Genomic DNA, 19897 nt, shown 5'->3' with positions numbered 1-19897 from the left:
GAGCGCTGCACACACACACAGCTAAAAGTCGTCTGCTTTAACCGCATAATTATACAGTATTTTGGACATCTGTGTTGCTGAATCTTTTGCAATTTGTTCAATTAATAATGGAGACGTCAAAGTAGAAAGATGGAGTTGGGAAGCTTTAGCCTTTAGCCACACAAACACACGGTGATTCCTTGTTTAAAATTCCCGGAGGTGAAACTTTACTATGGATCAGAGCGGTCAAGTGAACATGGATCCCGACCAAATGTCAACCGGCAGGTTTTGGTGAGAAAATTGTGGTAAAAAGTTGCTTCTTACCGGAAATCAGCTGAGCTTGCGCCGTCCATAAAGCTGCTGTCGACTTCCCTGAGACACTGGCGTCAACACACCCGTGGACACACCCCTCTGACTATCAGGTACTGTTAAACTCACTAAAACACTAGCAACACAATAGAAAGATAAGGGATTTCCCAGAATTATCCTAGTAAATGTGTCTAAAAACATCTGAATCCATCCCAATGCAATCGCGTTTTTTTTTTTTCTAGTCCGTCGCTTTCAATATCCTCAAACACGAATCTTTCATCCTCGCTCAAATTAATGGGGGAATTGTCGTTTTCTCGGTCCGAATAGCTTTTTTTGTTTGAGGCTCCCATTAAAAACAATGTGAATATGTGAGAAGCCATCAACAGGTGACGTCATCGTCTGCGACTTCCGGTTAAGGCAGGGCTTTTCTGTTAGCGACCGAAAGTTGCTAACTTTATTGTGGATGTTCTCTACTAAATCATTTCAGCAAAAATATGGCAATATATCGAAATGGTCAAGTATGACACATAGAATGGAGCTGCTATCCCCGTTTAAATAAGAAAATCTCATTTCAGTAGGCCTTTAATGTTCTTTTTTATTTTTACAATAGCATTTCCAGAATGTGTGGCGGGCTGGTAAACAATTAGCGGCGGGCCGCACTTTGGACACCCCTGGTCTATATGGTCCTGGCGCACTAATTGACTGAAAGAACCTGCACTACATTGATGGTAAAATGCATTTTTAGACAATATTATGATTTGCCTGAACGGCTAAGACACACCGATTTAAAAAAAATTAAATAAAATAAAAGGGGTTTTTTTTGTTTGTTTTTTCAACTTACAACTTTCGCGGGCCAGATTTTGGGACACTATCGGGCCATAGTTTGGGCACTGTAACGCCTAATTTCTTCCCCCCCTACAAGAAACCCCCTCCCATTTACTTCCAGGGTCATGATTAATACAGACGTTTTGTTAACGCTATATTATAAAAATACAGACATTTTGCCCTAGTGTGTGAATGTGAGTGTGAATGTTGTCTGTCTATCTGTGTTGGCCCTGCGATGAGGTGGCGACTTGTCCAGGGTGTACCCCGCCTTCCGCCCGATTGTAGCTGAGATAGGCGCCAGCGCCCCCCGCGACCCCAAAAGGGAATAAGCGGTAGAAAATGGATGGATGGATGGACATTTTGTTAATGCTATATCATAAAAATATAACGCTATATTATAAAAATATAACGCTATATTATAAAAATATAACGCTATATCATAAAAATACAGACATTTTGTTAATGCTATATTATAAAAATATAACGCTGTATTATGAAAATACAGACATTTTGTTAATGCTATATTATAAAAATATAACGCTATATTATAAATATACAGACATTTTGTTAACGCTATATTATAAAAAATATAACACTATATTATAAAAATACAGACATTTTGTCAACACTATATTATAAAAAATGATTTTTTTTTTTTAAAGAAAACAATTTACAATCACAAGCTATGGGATTAAGCGGGGTCAAGTTTCCGCACCTTTCCTCTTACGTCATCCCATAGCTTGTTTGTAAAAAAAAATATATATATATTTTTTTTAATAATATAGCGTTAACACAATGTCTGTATTTTTATAATATACTGTTATATTTTTATAATATAGCATTAACAAAACGTCTGTATTTATCATGACCCCGGAAGTAAATTGGGGGGGGGAAGAAATTTGGCGTGACACTACCCCTGCCTCAACATTTTTTTTAGTTTGAGACACCCCTCAAAAAAAATAATGTAAGCTTTCACTCGCCATCTCTCCATTTTTCCCTTGCCTGAATCTTTATCTGGCTTATTCCCGTAGGGCCCCCCCTCCACACACACACACACACACACAATAACAACAAATGACGAGGGGCCCCGGCGTCTTTTGTGAGGGGGGTGCACACAGACCCGGGCAGGCCGCACGCCTGTCCTATTATGTGCGACACATGATCAATAGGGCGATAAGGCAGCGACATCAATATAAGCGACAGAACAATGAGGGATATCATCGAACATCTATCTTAATATAGCCGGCTACAAGGGCCGCCTGACAAGCCGCCAGCTCATGAAAATTCCGCCCCACGAAGCCCCCACACCCCGCCTCCACATGCCCCATCTATGCACACACACGGACGCGCACGCAGCTGGCCATTATTCCCCCATTTCAATTTGACACCCCTGCCTTTCATGCTAATTCTATTATTGTAGGAAGTTTATGTGATTCCATATCACTAGAAATCACTAATGTCTAATAACCCTTCGGGCCGGGGAGGGCGGAGAGGGACGGGGGCCGCCTGGAGACCCCGCAGCAGCCTGTGGGAAAATAATTACTTTCATATCAAAACTCTGCAGGAGGCGCGGGGTCCTATAGCCGGCGGCCACTAACCTCATTCCCGGCCGGCCTTTTTCAAATGAATAAATTTGTTAAAGCAATAAATACAAACAGCCAGACGGTGGTGAGCTGCACGCGGCAAAGATCGAGGATTTATCCTTTTCCCTTGCCTTCTTGCTCCATGCCTGCAAAGACAGTGCTCTGTGTGTGTTGTTTTTTTTTTTAAACAATAGCTTTTATTTATCAAAATGTTGACATATAAATATCATTTCTCCTTTGTACAATAGCTGAGGATTTCCGTTGCAACCGCAGGTTCTGCTCAAGCGAAAAGAACCTGCGTGGGAGGATGGTGAGGGGGAGGATGAACCTCGGTGGTTTGGACAGGTGGCTTCAAAAGTAGGCGGGAATTAAAGCACCTTTTCCACCTCGTTGTGCAGTTCAGCTCTCCATGGTTAGTATCCCGCCATTGGTGGAAGTTGTGCTAAAATACAGATTATTATCTTCGGGGCTGCCTAAACGTTGCAGTGGTAATGAACGAATGACTTTATCCCCTTTCACCCCAGCACAAGACATTGATACAACGTTCATGCATGTCCTTTAAAACTGACTTCGAAACAATGTTGTTAGTTAGCAAAATGACCCAATTTTTAATGGTCAATTCAACGTCACACGCTATGTAATCAAAAAGCATGTTGTTCCCATGTTTTTATTTATGTGCTTTAGAATATCGGTTAAGAAATTACCAAAACTTAACAATCACATAAACGTCAGAAACCGACATTGATTAAGCATCATTAAAAAAGCATGTTGTTCCAATGTTGTATTTGTGTGTTTTAGACTATCTGTTAGGAAATGACCAAAACTGAACGATCAAATCAACGTCAGAAACTGACTTTGATTAAGCGTCTTTAACAAGCATGTTGTTCCAATGTTGTATTTATTTGTTTTAGAATATCGGTTAGGAAATAAACAAAACTAAAATGACCAAATCCACACCAGAAACCAACAATAGGCGTATTTAAAAAGCATGTTGTACCCATGTTGTATTTGTGTGTTTCACAATATCGGTTAGATGATCACCAAAATTAAATGACCAAATCAACGTCAGAAACTGACAATAAGCGTCGTTAAAAAGCATGTTGTTCTAATGTATTTGTGTGTTTTAGAATATCGGTTAGGAAATGACCAAAACTCAACGATCAAATCAACGTCAGAAACTGACATTGATTAAGTGTCATTGAAAAACATGTTGTTCCAATATTGTATTTGTGTGTTTTAAAAAATCGGTTAGGAAATGACCAAAACTCAATGACCAAATCCATGTCAGAAACCGACATTAAGCGTCGTTAAAAAGCATGTTGTTCCCATGTTGTATTTGTGTGTTTTAGAACATCGGTTGGGTAATTACCGAAACTCAACAATCAAATCAATGTCAGAAACCAACATTGATTTAGCGTCACTAAAAACATGTTGTTCCAATGTTTTGTATTTGTGTGTTTTAAAAAATCGGTTAGGTAATGACCAAAACTCAATGACCAAATCCATGTCAGAAACCAACATTAAGCGTCGTTAAAAAACATGTTGTTACCATGTTGTATTTGTGTGTTTTAGAATATCGGTTAGGAAATTACCTAAACTTAACGATCCAATCAATGTCAGAAACGGACATTGATTAAGCGTCTTTAAAAAGCATGCTGTTCCCATGTTGTATTTGTGTGTTTTAGAATATCGGTAAGGAAATGACCAGAACTCAAAGATCAAATCAACGTCAGAAACTGACATTGATTAAGCGTCTTTAAAAATCATGTTGTTCCCATGTTGTATTTGTGTGTTTTGAAATATCGGTTAGGAAATTACCTAAACTCAACGATCCAATCAATGTTACTGACATTGATTAAGCGTCATTAAAAAGCATGTTGTTCCCATGTTGTATTTGTGTGTTTTAGAATATCGGTTAGGAAATGAGCAAAACTCAATGATCAGATCAACCTCAGAAACTGACATTTATTAAGCGTCATTAAAAAACATGTTGTTCCAATGTTGTATTTGTGTGTTTTAAAAAATCGGTTAGATAATGACCAAAACTCAATGACCAAATCCATGTCAGAAACTGACATTAAGCGTCGTTAAAAAGCATGTTGTTCCCATGTTGTATTTGCGTGTTTAAGAATATCGGTTAGCAAATTACCTAAACTCAACAATCAAATCAATGTCAGAAACGGACATTGATTAAGCGTTGTTAAAAAGCCTGTTGTATTTGTCTCTTTTAAAATATCGGTTAGGAAATTACCTAAACTTAACGATCCAATCACTGTCAGAAACGGACATTGATTAAGCGTCTTTAAAAAGCATGTCGTTCCAATGTTGTATTTGTGTGTTTTAAAATATCGGTTAGGAAATTACCTAAACTCAACGATCCAATCAATGTCAGAAACCGACATTGATTAAGCGTTGTTAAAAAGCCTTTTGTATTTGTGTGTTTTAGAATATCGGTTAGGAAATGACCAAAATTCAATGGTCAAATCAACATCAGAAACCGACATTAAGTGTCATTAAAAAACATGTTGTTCCAATGTTGTATTTGTGTGTTTTAAAAAATCTGTTAGGTAATGACCAAAACTCAATGATCAAATCCTTGTCAGAAACCGACATTAAGCGTCGTTAAAAATCATGTTGTTACCATGTTGTATTTGTGTGTTTTAGAATATTGGTTAGGAAATAAACAAAACTCAATGATCAAATCAACGTCAGAAACCAAAAATAAGCATACTTAAAAAGCATGTGTTCTAATGTTGTATTTGTGTGTTTTGGAATATCACTTAGGAAATTAGCAAAACTGAGTGAAGAAATCAATGTAAGAAAATGAAATTGACTAAGTGTAGATAAAAAGCATGTTGTTCCAATGTTGTATTTGTGTGTTTTAGAATATTGGTTGGGAAATTACCTAAACTCAACGATCAAATCAATGTCAGAAACTGACATTGTTTAAGCATTGTTAAATAGCATTTACTGTATTTCCTTGAATTGCCGCAGTGCATATAGTATGCGCCTGCCTTGAAATACTGCCGGGTTAAAATCGTTTCCCAAAATAATTAGCGCATGCTTCGTATTACCGCCTGGTCAAACTCGTGACACTTCCCCTGTCATCATTTTCAAAATGGAGGAGGCTGATTTCAATACCAGTAATTTGAAATCGCATAAAGGGAAGAAGATTAAGAGCTATTCAGTAGGATTTAAGGTCCAAGCTTACATCACACTCAAATTTTTACTGCATACCTTTGGTAAGTGCCGGAGTGAGAAGAGGTTTTAAAATAATTAGCGCATGCTTACTTTTACCGCATGCCTTTGGTAAGCGCAGGAGTGAGAAGAGGTTTTAAATTAATTAGCGCCCCGGCGGCAATTCAAGGAAATACGGTAGTTCCAATGTTGTATTTGTGTGTTTTAGAATATCGGTTAAGAAATGACCAAAACTCAATGATCAAATCAACGTCAGAAACCGACATTGTTTAAACGACGTTAAAAAGCAAGTTGTTCCAACGTTATGTTTGAGTAGCTCAAGGTCAGGACCTAATTCAACAAGTTCTCAACTTTGTTTCAATGTCTTGTGCCTGCTGGAACACAGCTTCTTTGAGTCCTAAGGATTTGTTCACTGATGTTCTGCAGAATTGACTCAGACATCACCTCTCGTATAATCCATCTTCCAAAGTAGTCTCAAAGATGTAACATAGCGGTGACCAGGCTTGTGCAAAAGCAGTGTGAAACTGACCCAACCTTACACAATTGCATCAGTATTCCACTTTCACTGTGTTCTGTATGAAAGGACATTTCTGTCGCTCGCAATCATTTCCCTATACTGGGTTTTTGTATGAAAGGCAACTGTTTGCCAAATTCGTGTGAAATTGGCTGAATGGCACACAAAAGTATTAAAGGCTATATTCCACCTTTGCCAGGTTTTGTATCACAGGTGGGTTGTTTTTTTTGCCACATTGTGTGAAACTGGGTTAATTGCATATAATTACAGTAATATTTTGCCTTTGCTTGGTTTTGTATGAAAGGTGTGTTTTTTGCCAGATCTGCGAAAAACTGTCATAGTCACACAGCATTTCAGCAGTATTCCACATTTGCCGGGTACTGTATGAAAGGTGTCTTTTTGCCAGTTCTGTGTAAAAGTGGTTAATCCCACATAAATGCAGCAATATTTCGCCTTTACTGGGTTCTGTATGTAGGGTGTGTTTTTTGCCCAATCTTTGTGAATGTGACTTAGTCGCACATAATTACGGCATAATTCCACCTTTGGTGGGTTCTGTATGAAAGGTCGGGGTTTTTTTTACCAGATCTGTGTAAAACAGCCGTTAGTAACACATATTTGCGGCAATATCTTTATGAAATTGACTAAGTCGCACATAATTTCGGAAAATTCCACATTCGCCGGGTTCTGTATGAAAGTTGGGGTTTTTTGCCAGTTCTGTGTAAAAGTGGGTTAATCGCATATATAATTGCGGCAATATTTAGCCTTTGCTGGGTTTTTGTAAGAAAGGTGTGTTTTTTGCCAGATCTGTGAAAAACTGTCATAGTCACACATAATTTCGACATTATTCCACATTTGCCACGTTCTTTATGAAAGGTGTTTTTTTTTGCCAGTTCTGTGTAAAAATGGTTAATCCCACATAATTGCAGCAATATTTCACCTTTGCTGGGTTCTGTATATAGGATTTATTTTTGCCAGATCTTTGTGAATGTGACTTAGTTGCACATAATTGCGGCAAAATTCCACCTTCGCTGGGTTCTGTGTGAAAGGTGTTTTTTTGTTTTTTGCCAGATCTGTGTTCAACTGCCATTAGTAACACATATTTGCAGCAATATCTTTGTGAAATTGCCTAAATCGCACATAATTTCGGCAATATTCCACCTTTGGTGGGTTCTGTCTGAAAGGGTTTTTTTTTGCCAGTTCTGTGTAAAAGTGGTTTAATCCCACATAATTGCAGCAATATTTCGCCTTTACTCGGTTTTGTATATAAGGTGTGTTTTTTGCCAGATCTGTATGAAACATGCTTAGTCGCTCATAATTGCGGCAATATGCCACCTTCGCTGGGTTCTGTATGAAAGGTGTTTTTGTTTTTTTGCCAGATCTGTGTAAAACTGGCGTTAGGAACACATAATTGCGGCAAAATCTTGGTGAAATTGACTAAGTTTGACATAATTGCAGCAAATGTTCTACTTTTGCAGAGTTCTGTATGAAAGCGCTTTGCCAGGGCTTTGTAAAATTGGGTCAACACACAATTGACGCAGCTATTTTGACAAATTTCTGTGCACTAGAGGCTTTTGTTGCACTACTATAATGCCTTTATGCTGTTTTACAGTGCACTTGATCAGGGTTGTACCATTCCAGACTGTACCACAGCGAACTGAACTGCACGGCTAGGTGGAAATGCGTCTATTCCTGATATGTTTGCAAGCATCTACTGTATGCAGAGCTTTGGGAATGTTTGAACAGTTCACTCTCAATACAAAATGTACCACCAGGGAGTACAACTTGCCAAAGCTTAAAGGTTTTTGTATCCATTGAGCCTTTGACAGCTCGGGAACATTCCTGTAGCTTTAGCGGCCATTGAGTCCACCAATCAGCTCTGTGAGGTACATGTAGACTGTACCTTGATTACCAAAAGGGATTCCAACTGTGCCCTTATTTCTGACAGTGTCTGAGCAAGGCGCCTTAGTGTGACTTAGTCCATATCCACGTCTTCACCGTCTGTTTCGGCCGCCTCTCTACAGTCTGTGTTTACGCTCAGACTCTCGGAGAGGTCCGGCGATGCTGGCTCCTCTTTGGCGCTCTGTTCCTCAGTTTGGCAGCCGTTGATCAGCTTGGCCTCTGTTTGGACTGTCAAACTTGCCGTCTCTTCGGAATCGACGCACCCCGGAGACGTCCGACAGACGGAAAGCGCACCGCAGTCGCCAGCATGCTCCTCGGTGTCGCCTCTATTGCTATCAGGACTGTTATGGTGGTGTGTTTTATGATCCGTGGTTGTAGGCTTAGTAAGACCGCAAGAGAGGTCAGTGGGAGTCTGTTGGAGGCTGTGTCCCAGATGGAGCCCATTGATGTTCTCCTGACACGGCGCCGCCTTCAAGGCTGTTTGTGGCACAAGAAACCCGAGGGGCTGATGGGTAATGGGGTAAAGCAAGAAGTGCCCTTTACCCACCAGTGTCCTCTGAGTGGGCAGAGAGGAGAAGTCCAGATGTGGCTTCCGTCGAGGCGCGGCGTCCGAGAGAAGGCTTTCGACGCTGAAAGGGTTGCGCTTCTGCAAGGCCGAGGATCTCGGACCTGCAGTGTTACCAGAGCTGTGCGTACTGCCCGGAGAAACCTGCTCTGATTCTCTTCTTTGGTTTTGGGGGTTGAAGTCGTGTCGGGTTTGGTCACAGCTGGGTTCGGTTTGGTGTCCTCCTTCTTCGGCGCCTCTAGTCATCTGGGGAAGTTCCATGTGAATATTCCCGTTCGGGCCTGAACAAGGCTGCTGCTCGCTGTCGGTGAACTGCGACACGCCGCTGTCGCTCTCGGAACCGCCGGGCGTGTGGAAGCTGTCCCCTTGCAGAAGTTTGTTCTGCGACTTGAGCAGCTTCCGCTCTTGTTTGCGCTTCTTCTTCTCTGCGCGCTCCTGCTCCCTCCGCGCGATCTCCTCGGGGTCCATGGGCTCGCCGCTGCATGTGGTCGGATGGGAGTTGTGCGCAGGCCGCCCAGGCCCTTTCTTCGTGTTTTCCTTCTTCCTCCACTTAGCACGTCGATTCTGGAACCAAACCTGCCCACATGACAAAAGGCCTGCTTTAAGTGCCTGCTGTAATCCTACAAGCTGCACCTCTAATAAATGAGCAACAACGTTGGCATTCAAGTAAATACAAGCTCAGGTGGATTTACACCCCATAGTTTGACATTTTTTATGTTTTGCTAATGGGACTATAGTTTATGTAAATTACTGTAGAGGGAAAAAAGAGGCTGTACACAACAAAAAGGATGGCCAGTCAAAAATTAAATGCACAAAGAATGGTAACAGCATCTAACATTGTTGTAAGCATCTGTTGGTTTTTTTTTTTTTTTTAACTGTTATTATGTGGGGAAATAAAATGGATTACATTAATAGAAAATAAATTATACAAGATTAACCCAAGCATTTAAGCTAACTCACTAATTAAAGGGCATCACTCTCAGTCCTGCACAGCAGTGGTTCTCAAATGGGGGTACGTGTACCCCTGGGGGTACTTGAAGGTATGCCAAGGGGTACGTGAATTTTTTTTTAAATATTCTAAAAATAGCAACAATTCAAAAAACCTTAATAAATATATTTATCGAATAATACTTCAACAAATGTAAGTTCATAAACTGTGAAAAGAAATGCAACAATGCAATATTCAGTGTTGACAGCTAGATTTTTTTTGTGGACATGTTCCATAAATATTGATGTTAAAGCGCCTTGCATGGCAGCTCCCTCCATCAGTGTGTGAATGTGTGTGTGAATGGGGAAATAGTGTCAAAGCGCTTTGAGTTCCTTAAAAAAGGTAGAAAAGCGCTATACAAGTATAACCCATTTATCATTTACCATTAAAGATTTCTTTTTTTTTGTGAAGAAATGTTTAGAATGAAGTTGATGAATCCAGATGGATCTCTATTACAATCCCCAAAGAGGGCACTTTAAGTTGATGATTACTTCTATGTGTAGACATCTTTATTTATAATTGAATCACTTGTTTATTTTTCAACATGTTTTTAGTTATTTTTATATATTTTCTTTTCCAAATATTTCAAGAAAGACCACTACAATTGTGCAATATTTTGCACTGTTGTACAATTTAACAAATCAGAAACTGATGACATAATGCTGTATTTTACTTCTTTATCTCTTGTTTTTTCTAACCAAAAATGCTTTACTCTCATTAGGGGGTACTTGATTTAAAAATATGTTCACAGGGGGTACATCACTGAAAAAAGGTTGAGAACCACTGCACTAATGGGACTATAGTTTCTGTAAATTACTGCAGAGGGGAAAAAGAGGCTGTACACAACAAAAAGGATGCCAAGTCCAAATTTAAATGCACAAACAATTTGCTGTTTACCTCAGTTTTTTTTTTCTATTTTTAACTATGTGTTGTTATGTGGGAAATAAAATGGATTACATAAATAGAAAATAAATTATACAAGATTAACCCAAGCATTTAAGCTAACTCACTAATTAAAGGGCATCACTCTCAGTCCTGCACAGCAGTGGTTCTCAAATGGGGGTACGCGTACCCCTGGGGGTACTTGAAGGTATGCCAAGGGGTACGTGAGATTTTTTTTAAATATTCTAAAAATAGCAACAATTCAAAAATCCTTAATAAATATATTTATCGAATAATACTTCAACAAATGTAAGTTCATAAACTGTGAAAAGAAATACAACAATGCAATATTCAGTGTTGACAGCCAGATTTTTTTTGTGGACATGTTCCATAAATATTGATGTTAATGCGCCTTGCATGGCAGCTCCCTCCATCAGTTTGTGAATGTGTGTGTGAATGGGGAAATAGTGTCAAAGCGCTTTGAGTTCCTTAAAAAAGGTAGAAAAGCGCTATACAAGTATAACCCATTTACCATTTACCATTAAAGATTTCCTTTTTTTTGTGAAGAAATTTTTAGAATTGAGTTGATGAATCCAGATGGATCTCTATTACAATCCCCAAAGAGGGCACTTTAAGTTGATGATTACTTCTATGTGTAGAAATCTTTATTTATAATTGAATCACTTGTTTATTTTTCAACAAGTTTTTAGTTATTTTTATATATTTTCTTTTCCAAATAGTTCAAGAAAGACCACTACAAATGAGCAATATTTTGCACTGTTATACAATTTTATACATCAGAAACTGATGACATAGTGCTGTATTTTACTTCTTTTTTCAACCAATAATGCTTTGCTCTGATTAGGGGGTACTTGAATTAAAAATATGTTCACAGGGGGTACATCACTGAAAAAAAGGTAGATAACCACTGCACTAATGGGACTATAGTTTCTGTAAATTACTGCAGAGGGGAAAAAGAGGCTGTACACAACAAAAAGGATGCCCAGTCCAAATTTAAATGCACAAACAATTTGCTGTTTACCTCAGTTTTTTTTCTATTTTTAACTATGTGTTGTTATGTGGGGAAATAAAATGGATTACATAAATAGAAAATAAATTATACAAGATTAACCCAAGCATTTAAGCTAACTCACTAATTAAAGGGCATCACTCTCAGTCCTCCACAGCAGTGGTTCTCAAATGGGGGTACGCATACCCCTGGGGGTACTTGAAGGTATGCCAAGGGGTACGTGAGATTTTTTTTAAATATTCTAAAAATAGCAACAATTCAAAAATCCTTAATAAATATATTTATCGAATAATACTTCAACAAATGTAAGTTCATAAACTGTGAAAAGAAATGCAACAATGCAATATTCAGTGTTGAAAGCCAGATTTTAAATATTGATGTTAAAGATTTCTTTTTTTGTGAAGAAATGTTTAGAATGAAGTTGATGAATCCAGATGGATCTCTATTACAATCCCCAAAGAGGGCACTTTAAGTTGATGATTACTTCTATGTGTAGAAATCTTTATTTATAATTGAATCACTTGTTTATTTTTCAACAAGTTTTTAGTTATTTTTATATATTTTCTTTTCCAAATAGTTCAAGAAAGACCACTACAAATGAGCAATATTTTGCACTGTTATACAATTTTATACATCAGAAACTGATGACATAGTGCTGTATTTTACTTCTTTTTTCAACCAATAATGCTTTGCTCTGATTAGGGGGTACTTGAATTAAAAATATGTTCACAGGGGGTACATCACTGAAAAAAAGGTAGATAACCACTGCACTAATGGGACTATAGTTTCTGTAAATTACTGCAGAGGGGAAAAAGAGGCTGTACACAACAAAAAGGATGCCCAGTCCAAATTTAAATGCACAAACAATTTGCTGTTTACCTCAGTTTTTTTTCTATTTTTAACTATGTGTTGTTATGTGGGGAAATAAAATGGATTACATAAATAGAAAATAAATTATACAAGATTAACCCAAGCATTTAAGCTAACTCACTAATTAAAGGGCATCACTCTCAGTCCTCCACAGCAGTGGTTCTCAAATGGGGGTACGCATACCCCTGGGGGTACTTGAAGGTATGCCAAGGGGTACGTGAGATTTTTTTTAAATATTCTAAAAATAGCAACAATTCAAAAATCCTTAATAAATATATTTATCGAATAATACTTCAACAAATGTAAGTTCATAAACTGTGAAAAGAAATGCAACAATGCAATATTCAGTGTTGAAAGCCAGATTTTAAATATTGATGTTAAAGATTTCTTTTTTTGTGAAGAAATGTTTAGAATGAAGTTGATGAATCCAGATGGATCTCTATTACAATCCCCAAGGAGGGCACTTTAAGTTGATGTGTAGAAATCTTTATTTATAATTGAATCACTTGTTTATTTTTCAACAAGTTTTTAGTTATTTTTATATATTTTCTTTCCCAAATAGTTCAAGAAAGACCACTACAAATTAGCAATATTTTGCACTGTTATACAATTTAATAAATCAGAAACTGATGACATAGTGCTGTATTTTACTTCTTTATCTCTTTTTTTTTTTAACCAAAAATGCTTTGCTCTGATTAGGGGGTACTTGAATTAAAAATATGTTCACAGGGGGTACATCACTGAAAAAAAGGTAGATAACCACTGCGCTAATGGGACTATAGTTTCTGTAAATTACTGCAGAGGGGAAAAAGAGGCTGTACACAACAAAAAGGATGCCCAGTCCAAATTTAAATGCACAAACAATTTGCTGTTTACCTCAGTTTTTTTTCTATTTTTAACTATGTGTTGTTATGTGGGGAAATAAAATGGATTACATAAATAGAAAATAAATTATACAAGATTAACCCAAGCATTTAAGCTAACTCACTAATTAAAGGGCATCACTCTCAGTCCTCCACAGCAGTGGTTCTCAAATGGGGGTACGCGTACCCCTGGGGGTACTTGAAGGTATGCCAAGGGGTACGTGAGATTTTTTTTAAATATTCTAAAAATAGCAACAATTCAAAAATCCTTGATAAATATATTTATCGAATAATACTTCAACAGATGTAAGTTCATAAACTGTGAAAAGAAATGCAACAATGCAATATTCAGTGTTGAAAGCTAGATTTTTGTGGACATGTTCCATAAATATTGATGTTAAAGATTTATTTATTTGTGAAGAAATGTTTAGAATTAAGTTCATGATTCCAGATGGATCTCTATTACAATCCCCAAAGAGGGCACTTTAAGTTGATGTGTAGAAATCTTTATTTATAATTGAATCACTTGTTTATTTTTCAACAAGTTTTTAGTTATTTTTATATATTTTCTTTTCCAAATAGTTCAAGAAAGACCACTACAATTGTGCAATATTTTGCACTGTTATACAATTTAACAAATCAGAAACTGATGACATAGTGCTGTATTTTACTTCTTTATCTCTTTTTTTTTTAACCAAAAATGCTTTGCTCTGATTAGGGGGTACTTGAATTAAAAATATGTTCACAGGGGGTACATCACTGAAAAAAGGTTGAGAACCACTGCGCTAATGGGACTATAGTTTCTGTAAATTACTGCAGAGGGGAAAAAGAGGCTGTACACAACAAAAAGGATGCCCAGTCCAAATTTAAATGCACAATTTGCTGTTTACCTCGGTTTTTTTTTCTATTTTTAACTATGTGGGGAAATAAAATGGATTACATAAATAGAAAATAAATTATACAAGATTAACCCAAGCATGTAAGCTAAATCACAAATTAAAGGGCATCACATTCAGTCCTCCACAGAACATCAATATGCAAAAAAAATTGGACAAACCATGATACATACATAAATATGGCTTCTGTATTGAACTGATATTAAAAAATATATATTTTATAAATGAAACCTATACTGCAGTAAAAAAAACATGCATCAGTAAGTGACTTGTACCTTTCAACATATTGCTTTTAATGTCATATAAAGTGTGATGATGACAACAATATGTCTGTGTGCAAGGTTGCAGGCGTGCAGCGGTTTGAGGTCCGAGCAGATGCTTTTGTGTTAATCACCAATGACTTTGCCTAATGGCCAACTCCGCCAATTAGATCTAATTGCACCCTAACTAACTGGCAGCGTCTCATTCCGAACACCACCACCACCACCACCACCACCACCACCACCACCACCACCACCCTCACCACCACCCTCACCACCACCGGCCCTCTGCTCTAATTCGCCGCGCTCCCAGCCCTCTCATAGCCGCCTCGGAGGCTGTCCCTGGTCGGCCCCCAGGCTCGCTCAGGGCCGCGTGTTGGTGGCAGATAAGGCGGGGCGGCTGAGAGGCGCAGGATGAGGACGAGGCGCTGACACGGTGCGACAATGTGGATTGTGGATGTCGCAAACCCGGCGACAAAGGAGCGTTAAACGGACTAATCTCAGGTTTAGGTGCACAAATATCCGCTAACAACATACACTGTAAATCGCAATTATGCATGTCAACTCCAAAAGCAAAATGACACTTTTTTTTCTCTTTTTTTCCCCCTTACAAATCCAAGATTTAACATGTTTTATTTGTCAGAATTAGCACTAATAATAACATTTTGAATTGTGCAATAAAAATGCATGCCACCCAATATTAATTACATATGACCATTAATATATAATTTCACAGGATAATAATTTATTTAGTTACTGTAATTATTGTATTATTATTAGGAGCATTTTATTGTTTGATTAGAGGTTTTGTATATAATTTAGATGGAAATTCTAATTAATTTCAAATTATTTCTAGTATTTATTTAGAATACTACTAAATAGGTAAACTTAAATATATACATTCGATATATTTAAATGCAATATTGTTTAAGAAAACGAATTAAATAATGAATAACAATAATAATACAACTATTAAATATGATCATTAATTAATAGATTTAAACAATATAGTTTGTAGTCATTTAATTCCTCAATTAGTACAAAATACTAATATTTTCATCCCTGGTATAAGGTCAGCAATTTAGGCTATTTTATTAACCCCTAAATCAATAGGTTGTGTCCATGCATAATTCACATGTGACCCTCCTTTATTGAAGCTTTGCTCATTGACAAATGCATGCCCTGCAGGATGGAAGCATGCTGGGCCCTAAACTAACAAGCATTTTAACAATTAATGCATATTTGAGCAGGGATTGAATTTAAATGAATTTTTTTTTAAATATATATATTTTTAAAAAATGGCTAATTACCTGAACCCTGGACTCCACTAGGTCGAGCCTGAGGGCCAGTGCCTCCCGCATGAAGACGTCCGGATAGTGGCTCTCGTTGAAGGCCTTTTCCAGCTCCTCCAGCTGCCAGCCGGTGAAGTTGGTCCTGGTTCTTCTCCGTTTGCAACCAGGACTTTCTTTGTCCGGGTCCCCGGAATCTGTGTTGAGAATCGTTGCATAATGTAGTAAAATGCCAATTATTTACAGCTCAATTAAGTATATTTTTTTTATTAATCATAAAAGTGACCACAACTTTTCATTCCAATCGGTTGCAATAACAAAAACAATAATTTTCGGTAAAAATTTACAGAAAAAAAGATGCAATTTTTATTTTTATTTTTTTTTGCACTTCGATTATAAAAGATGGAGACCTTACCGGAGAGTTTGTACTGTCCGTCGGGCGACAAGAGCCCGCTGGAGCTGACCACCGAGGCTGAGCAGGCGCCGTTAAGTAATCCGTCTATGGAGAAGGGGACGGCGGCCGCGGATGGGAGCTGGTGCCCGCCCGCGAGCTCGTAGACGTGCGGCTGGGAGTGATGGTGGTGCTGCTGCTGATGGTGCTGGTGGTGGTGATGGTGGTGGTGGTGGTGAGGACCGAGCGGGTACGGGAAGCCCACCAGCCCGCCCAAGGAGCCTCCGAAGTGGGCGTGCGGATGATGCTCGAGGACGCGACTGTCCATGCTCAGCCGGGCCGAAGTGAGGATGATGCGCGGGAGGGGGGCCGCGTGTGGCTGAACATGCAGTCCGCAGAAGGAGGGGAAGGAGCGGGGAAGAAGGATGCCTTGTCTCCCACGGCCACGGATGCGCGTGTGGGGGGAAAAGCCGGCAGCGACGTGTTGTGGTTCAGCGCGAGATGTCGCGATCGCCCCCCCCCCCCTCCTCCTCCTCCTGAAGCCAGCTCATTAGGACTCCCCCATCTGCTCGCGCGACCAATCAGAAGCCTTAATGGACCTGTGACGTCACCAGTTCGGCGGAATGGAAGAGGTGCGAGGCGGGCGCTGTTATGTTTTTTTTATTTTTTTTTTACTTTTTTATTTACTTTCGCTCGCTAATTACACCTGATGTGAGCCATTCTTTCTGCATGTCCGAGCATGCGCCAGGACACTCAATTTAACGCCTAATTTAATGGCGAAACACTTCGGAATTGCACGCAATTATGCGTAAGCCCGCAAAATGCATGTAGTTTGGTTTTCTTGATTTGCACTGGGGAATTGTGCATTGGAAGCTGTTTATAATATTTTTATTTTATTTACCAACCGGTATAGCTCGGTTGGTAGAGTGGCCGTGCCAGCAACTTTAGGGTTGCAGGTTCGATCCGCGCTTCAGCCATCCTAGTCACTGCCGTTGTGTCCTTGGGCAAGACACTTTACCCACCTGCTCCCAGTGCCACCCACACTGGTTTAAATGTAAAAATTAGATATTGGGTTTCACTATGTAAAGCGCTTTGAGTCACTAGAGAAAAAGTGCTATATAAATATAATTCACTTCATTTTACTCAGCTGTAAAAAAAAAAAAAAAAACACCTCTCAGTGAGGTGCAGTGCATTTCTGCACAAATCACAAAAACTGGACGTGGTTAGAGTGTCCGCCCTGAGATGGTAGGTTGGGAGTTCAAACCCCGGCCGAGTCATACCAAGGACTATGAAAATGGGACCCATTGCCTCCCTGCATGCTTGGCACTCAGCATCAAGGGTTGGAATTGGGGGTTAAATCACCATAAATGATTTCCGGGCGCGGCACCACTGCTGCCCACTGCTCCCCTCACTTCCCAGGGAGTGGGGAGAGGACAAATTTCACCACACCTACCGTGTGTGTGACAATCATTGGAACTTTAACTTAAAAGATGCATCTCAACAGGGGCTCAAATAGGATTTTTTGAACTGGGGGCACCAAGCTGTAAGCAAATGAATTTAAATGTTCGTTTAAACCAGGGGTGTCAAAAGTATGGCGCCAGGCCCGCGATGTCACGCTTATGGATCATGTTTTGTTTTGGTCATGTTCGGTTTTGTTTTTTGGACACCCATATTCCTCATCTGCTTCATGCCTTGCTATGCTGTTCATTTTGTCCACGCCACGTAAGTTTTGTTATTCATGCCACAGTGCAAGTTTTTGTTATTCATGCCACAGTGCAAGTGTTTTTGTTTCGTGTTTATAGTTATAGCCTCTGTGCTAGTCTTTTGTTTTTTGTAGCCAAGTATTCGTACCTCCTTGTGAGCGCCCTTTGTTTGCCTTTTTTGTAGTTTATTAGAGTATTAAATAAAATGTACTCACATTCACGTCTGGTTCGTGCCAATTTCCCTTTGCATCGGAGGAACAATCCACGTCCAAGTCTTTGTTTGACATGCGGGATTGATTGATTGATTGATTGATTGATTGATTGATTGATTGATTGATTGATTGATTGATTGAAACTTTTATTAGTAGATTGCACAGTTCAGTACATATTCCGTACAATTGACCACTAAATGGTAACACCCGAATAGGTTTTTCAACTTGTTTAAGTCGGGGTCAGCGTAAATCAATTCATGATAAATGGATGAGTTTGCTAATTATAAAACATAACCTGAAATTTTTGAATGAAAGAAACCGCTGTTCTAAATGTGTCCACTAGATGTCGCAATGGCAATGCTTTGGTCATGTTTGGTTTTGTTTTTTGGACACCCATTTTCCTCATCTGCTTCATATCTTGCTATGCTGTTCATTTTGTCCACGCCACGTACGTTTTGTTATTCATGCCACAGTGCAAGTTTTTGTTATTCATGCCACAGTGCAAGTGTTTTTGTTTCGTGTTTATAGTTATAGCCTCTGTGCTGGTCTTTTGTTTTTTGTAGCCAAGTATTCGTACCTCCTTGTGAGCGCCCTTTGTTTGTACATATTCCGTACAATTGACCACTAAATAGTAACACCCGAATAGGTTTTTCAACTTGTTTAAGTCGGGGTCAGCGTAAATCAATTCATGGTAAATGGACGAGTTTGCTAATTATAAAACTTAACCTGAAATTTTTGAATGAAAGAAACCGCTGTTCTAAATGTGTCCACTAGATGTCACAATGGCAATGCTTTGGTCATGTTCGGTTTTGTTTTTTGGACACCCATATTCCTCATCTACTTCATGTCTTGCTATGCTGTTCATTTTGTCCACGCCACGTAAGTTTTGTTATTCATGCCACAGTGCAAGTTTTTGTTATTCATGCCACAGTGCAAGTGTTTTTGTTTCGTGTTTATAGTTATAGCCTCTGTGCTAGTCTTTTGTTTTTTGTAGCCAAGTATTCGTACCTCCTTGTGAGCGCCCTTTGTTTGCCTTTTTTGTAGTTTACTAGAGTATTAAATAAAATGTACTCACATTCACATCTGGCTCGTGCCAATTTCCCTTTGCATCGGAGGAACAATCCACGTCCAAGTCCTTGTTTGACACGCGGGATTGATTGATTGATTGATTTGTTTTAAACTTTTATTAGTAGATTGCACAGTTCAGCACATATTCCGTACAATTGACCACTAAATGGTAACACACGAAGTTTTTCAACTTCAGCGTAAATCAATTCATGGTAAATGGATGAGTTTGCTAATCATAAAACTTAACCTGAAATTTTTGAATGAAAGAAACCGCTGTTCTAAATGTGTCCACTAGATGTCGCAAGGGCGATGCTTTGTATCGTTGTAGATGATTGATTGTTTGATTAAAACTTTTATTAATAGATTGCAAAGGAAGAGAATACAATATATGAACCTGTACAGTTTACAGTACATATTCCGTACAATTGACCACTAAATGGTAACACCCCAATAAGTTGTTCAACTTGTTTAAGTCGGGGTCCACGTTAATCAATTCATGGAAATGAATGAATGATGCTACATATGTACAAAATAAACCACATCATGTTAGTACATCAGACCAGGAAAATGGTC

The 19897-nt window shown here is 38.7% G+C and overlaps 2 protein-coding genes across 7 annotated transcripts in view; one reads left to right on the top strand and one right to left on the bottom strand.

The window, feature by feature from the left end:
- The window catches only part of ubn1 (ubinuclein 1), a 240863-nt gene that overhangs the window by 125194 nt on the left and 95772 nt on the right, over nucleotides 1–19897 (top strand). The window lies entirely within an intron of this gene.
- On the bottom strand, nucleotides 6776–16669 carry LOC133538561 (homeobox protein unc-4 homolog). Its single transcript, XM_061880214.1, has 3 exons — nucleotides 16366–16669; nucleotides 15972–16147; nucleotides 6776–9448 (listed from the first exon to the last, which is right to left on the bottom strand). Exons 1-3 carry the CDS (start codon nucleotides 16667–16669, stop codon nucleotides 8381–8383), a joined length of 1548 nt encoding a protein of 515 aa, XP_061736198.1. The 3' UTR covers nucleotides 6776–8380.

This window comes from Nerophis ophidion, linkage group LG20 (genome assembly GCF_033978795.1).
Source record: "Nerophis ophidion isolate RoL-2023_Sa linkage group LG20, RoL_Noph_v1.0, whole genome shotgun sequence".
Classification (NCBI taxonomy): Eukaryota; Metazoa; Chordata; class Actinopteri; order Syngnathiformes; family Syngnathidae; genus Nerophis; species Nerophis ophidion.
Note: the sequence above shows the minus strand (reverse complement) of the source record. Positions and strands in the feature narration are given on the sequence as shown.

What these genes read in the sequence shown, in the direction of transcription:
- LOC133538561 (XM_061880214.1), bottom strand. Translation starts at nt 16,669, where the DNA reads ATGGACAGTCGCGTCCTCGAGCATCATCCGCACGCCCACTTCGGAGGC. An exon ending in CGGACAGTACAAACTCTCCG is followed by an intron (nt 16,148 to 16,365) that starts GTAAGGTCTCCA and finishes TTCTCAACACAG; the next exon opens with ATTCCGGGGACCCGGACAAA. An exon ending in TAGTGGAGTCCAGGGTTCAG is followed by an intron (nt 9,449 to 15,971) that starts GTAATTAGCCAT and finishes TCATGTGGGCAG; the next exon opens with GTTTGGTTCCAGAATCGACG.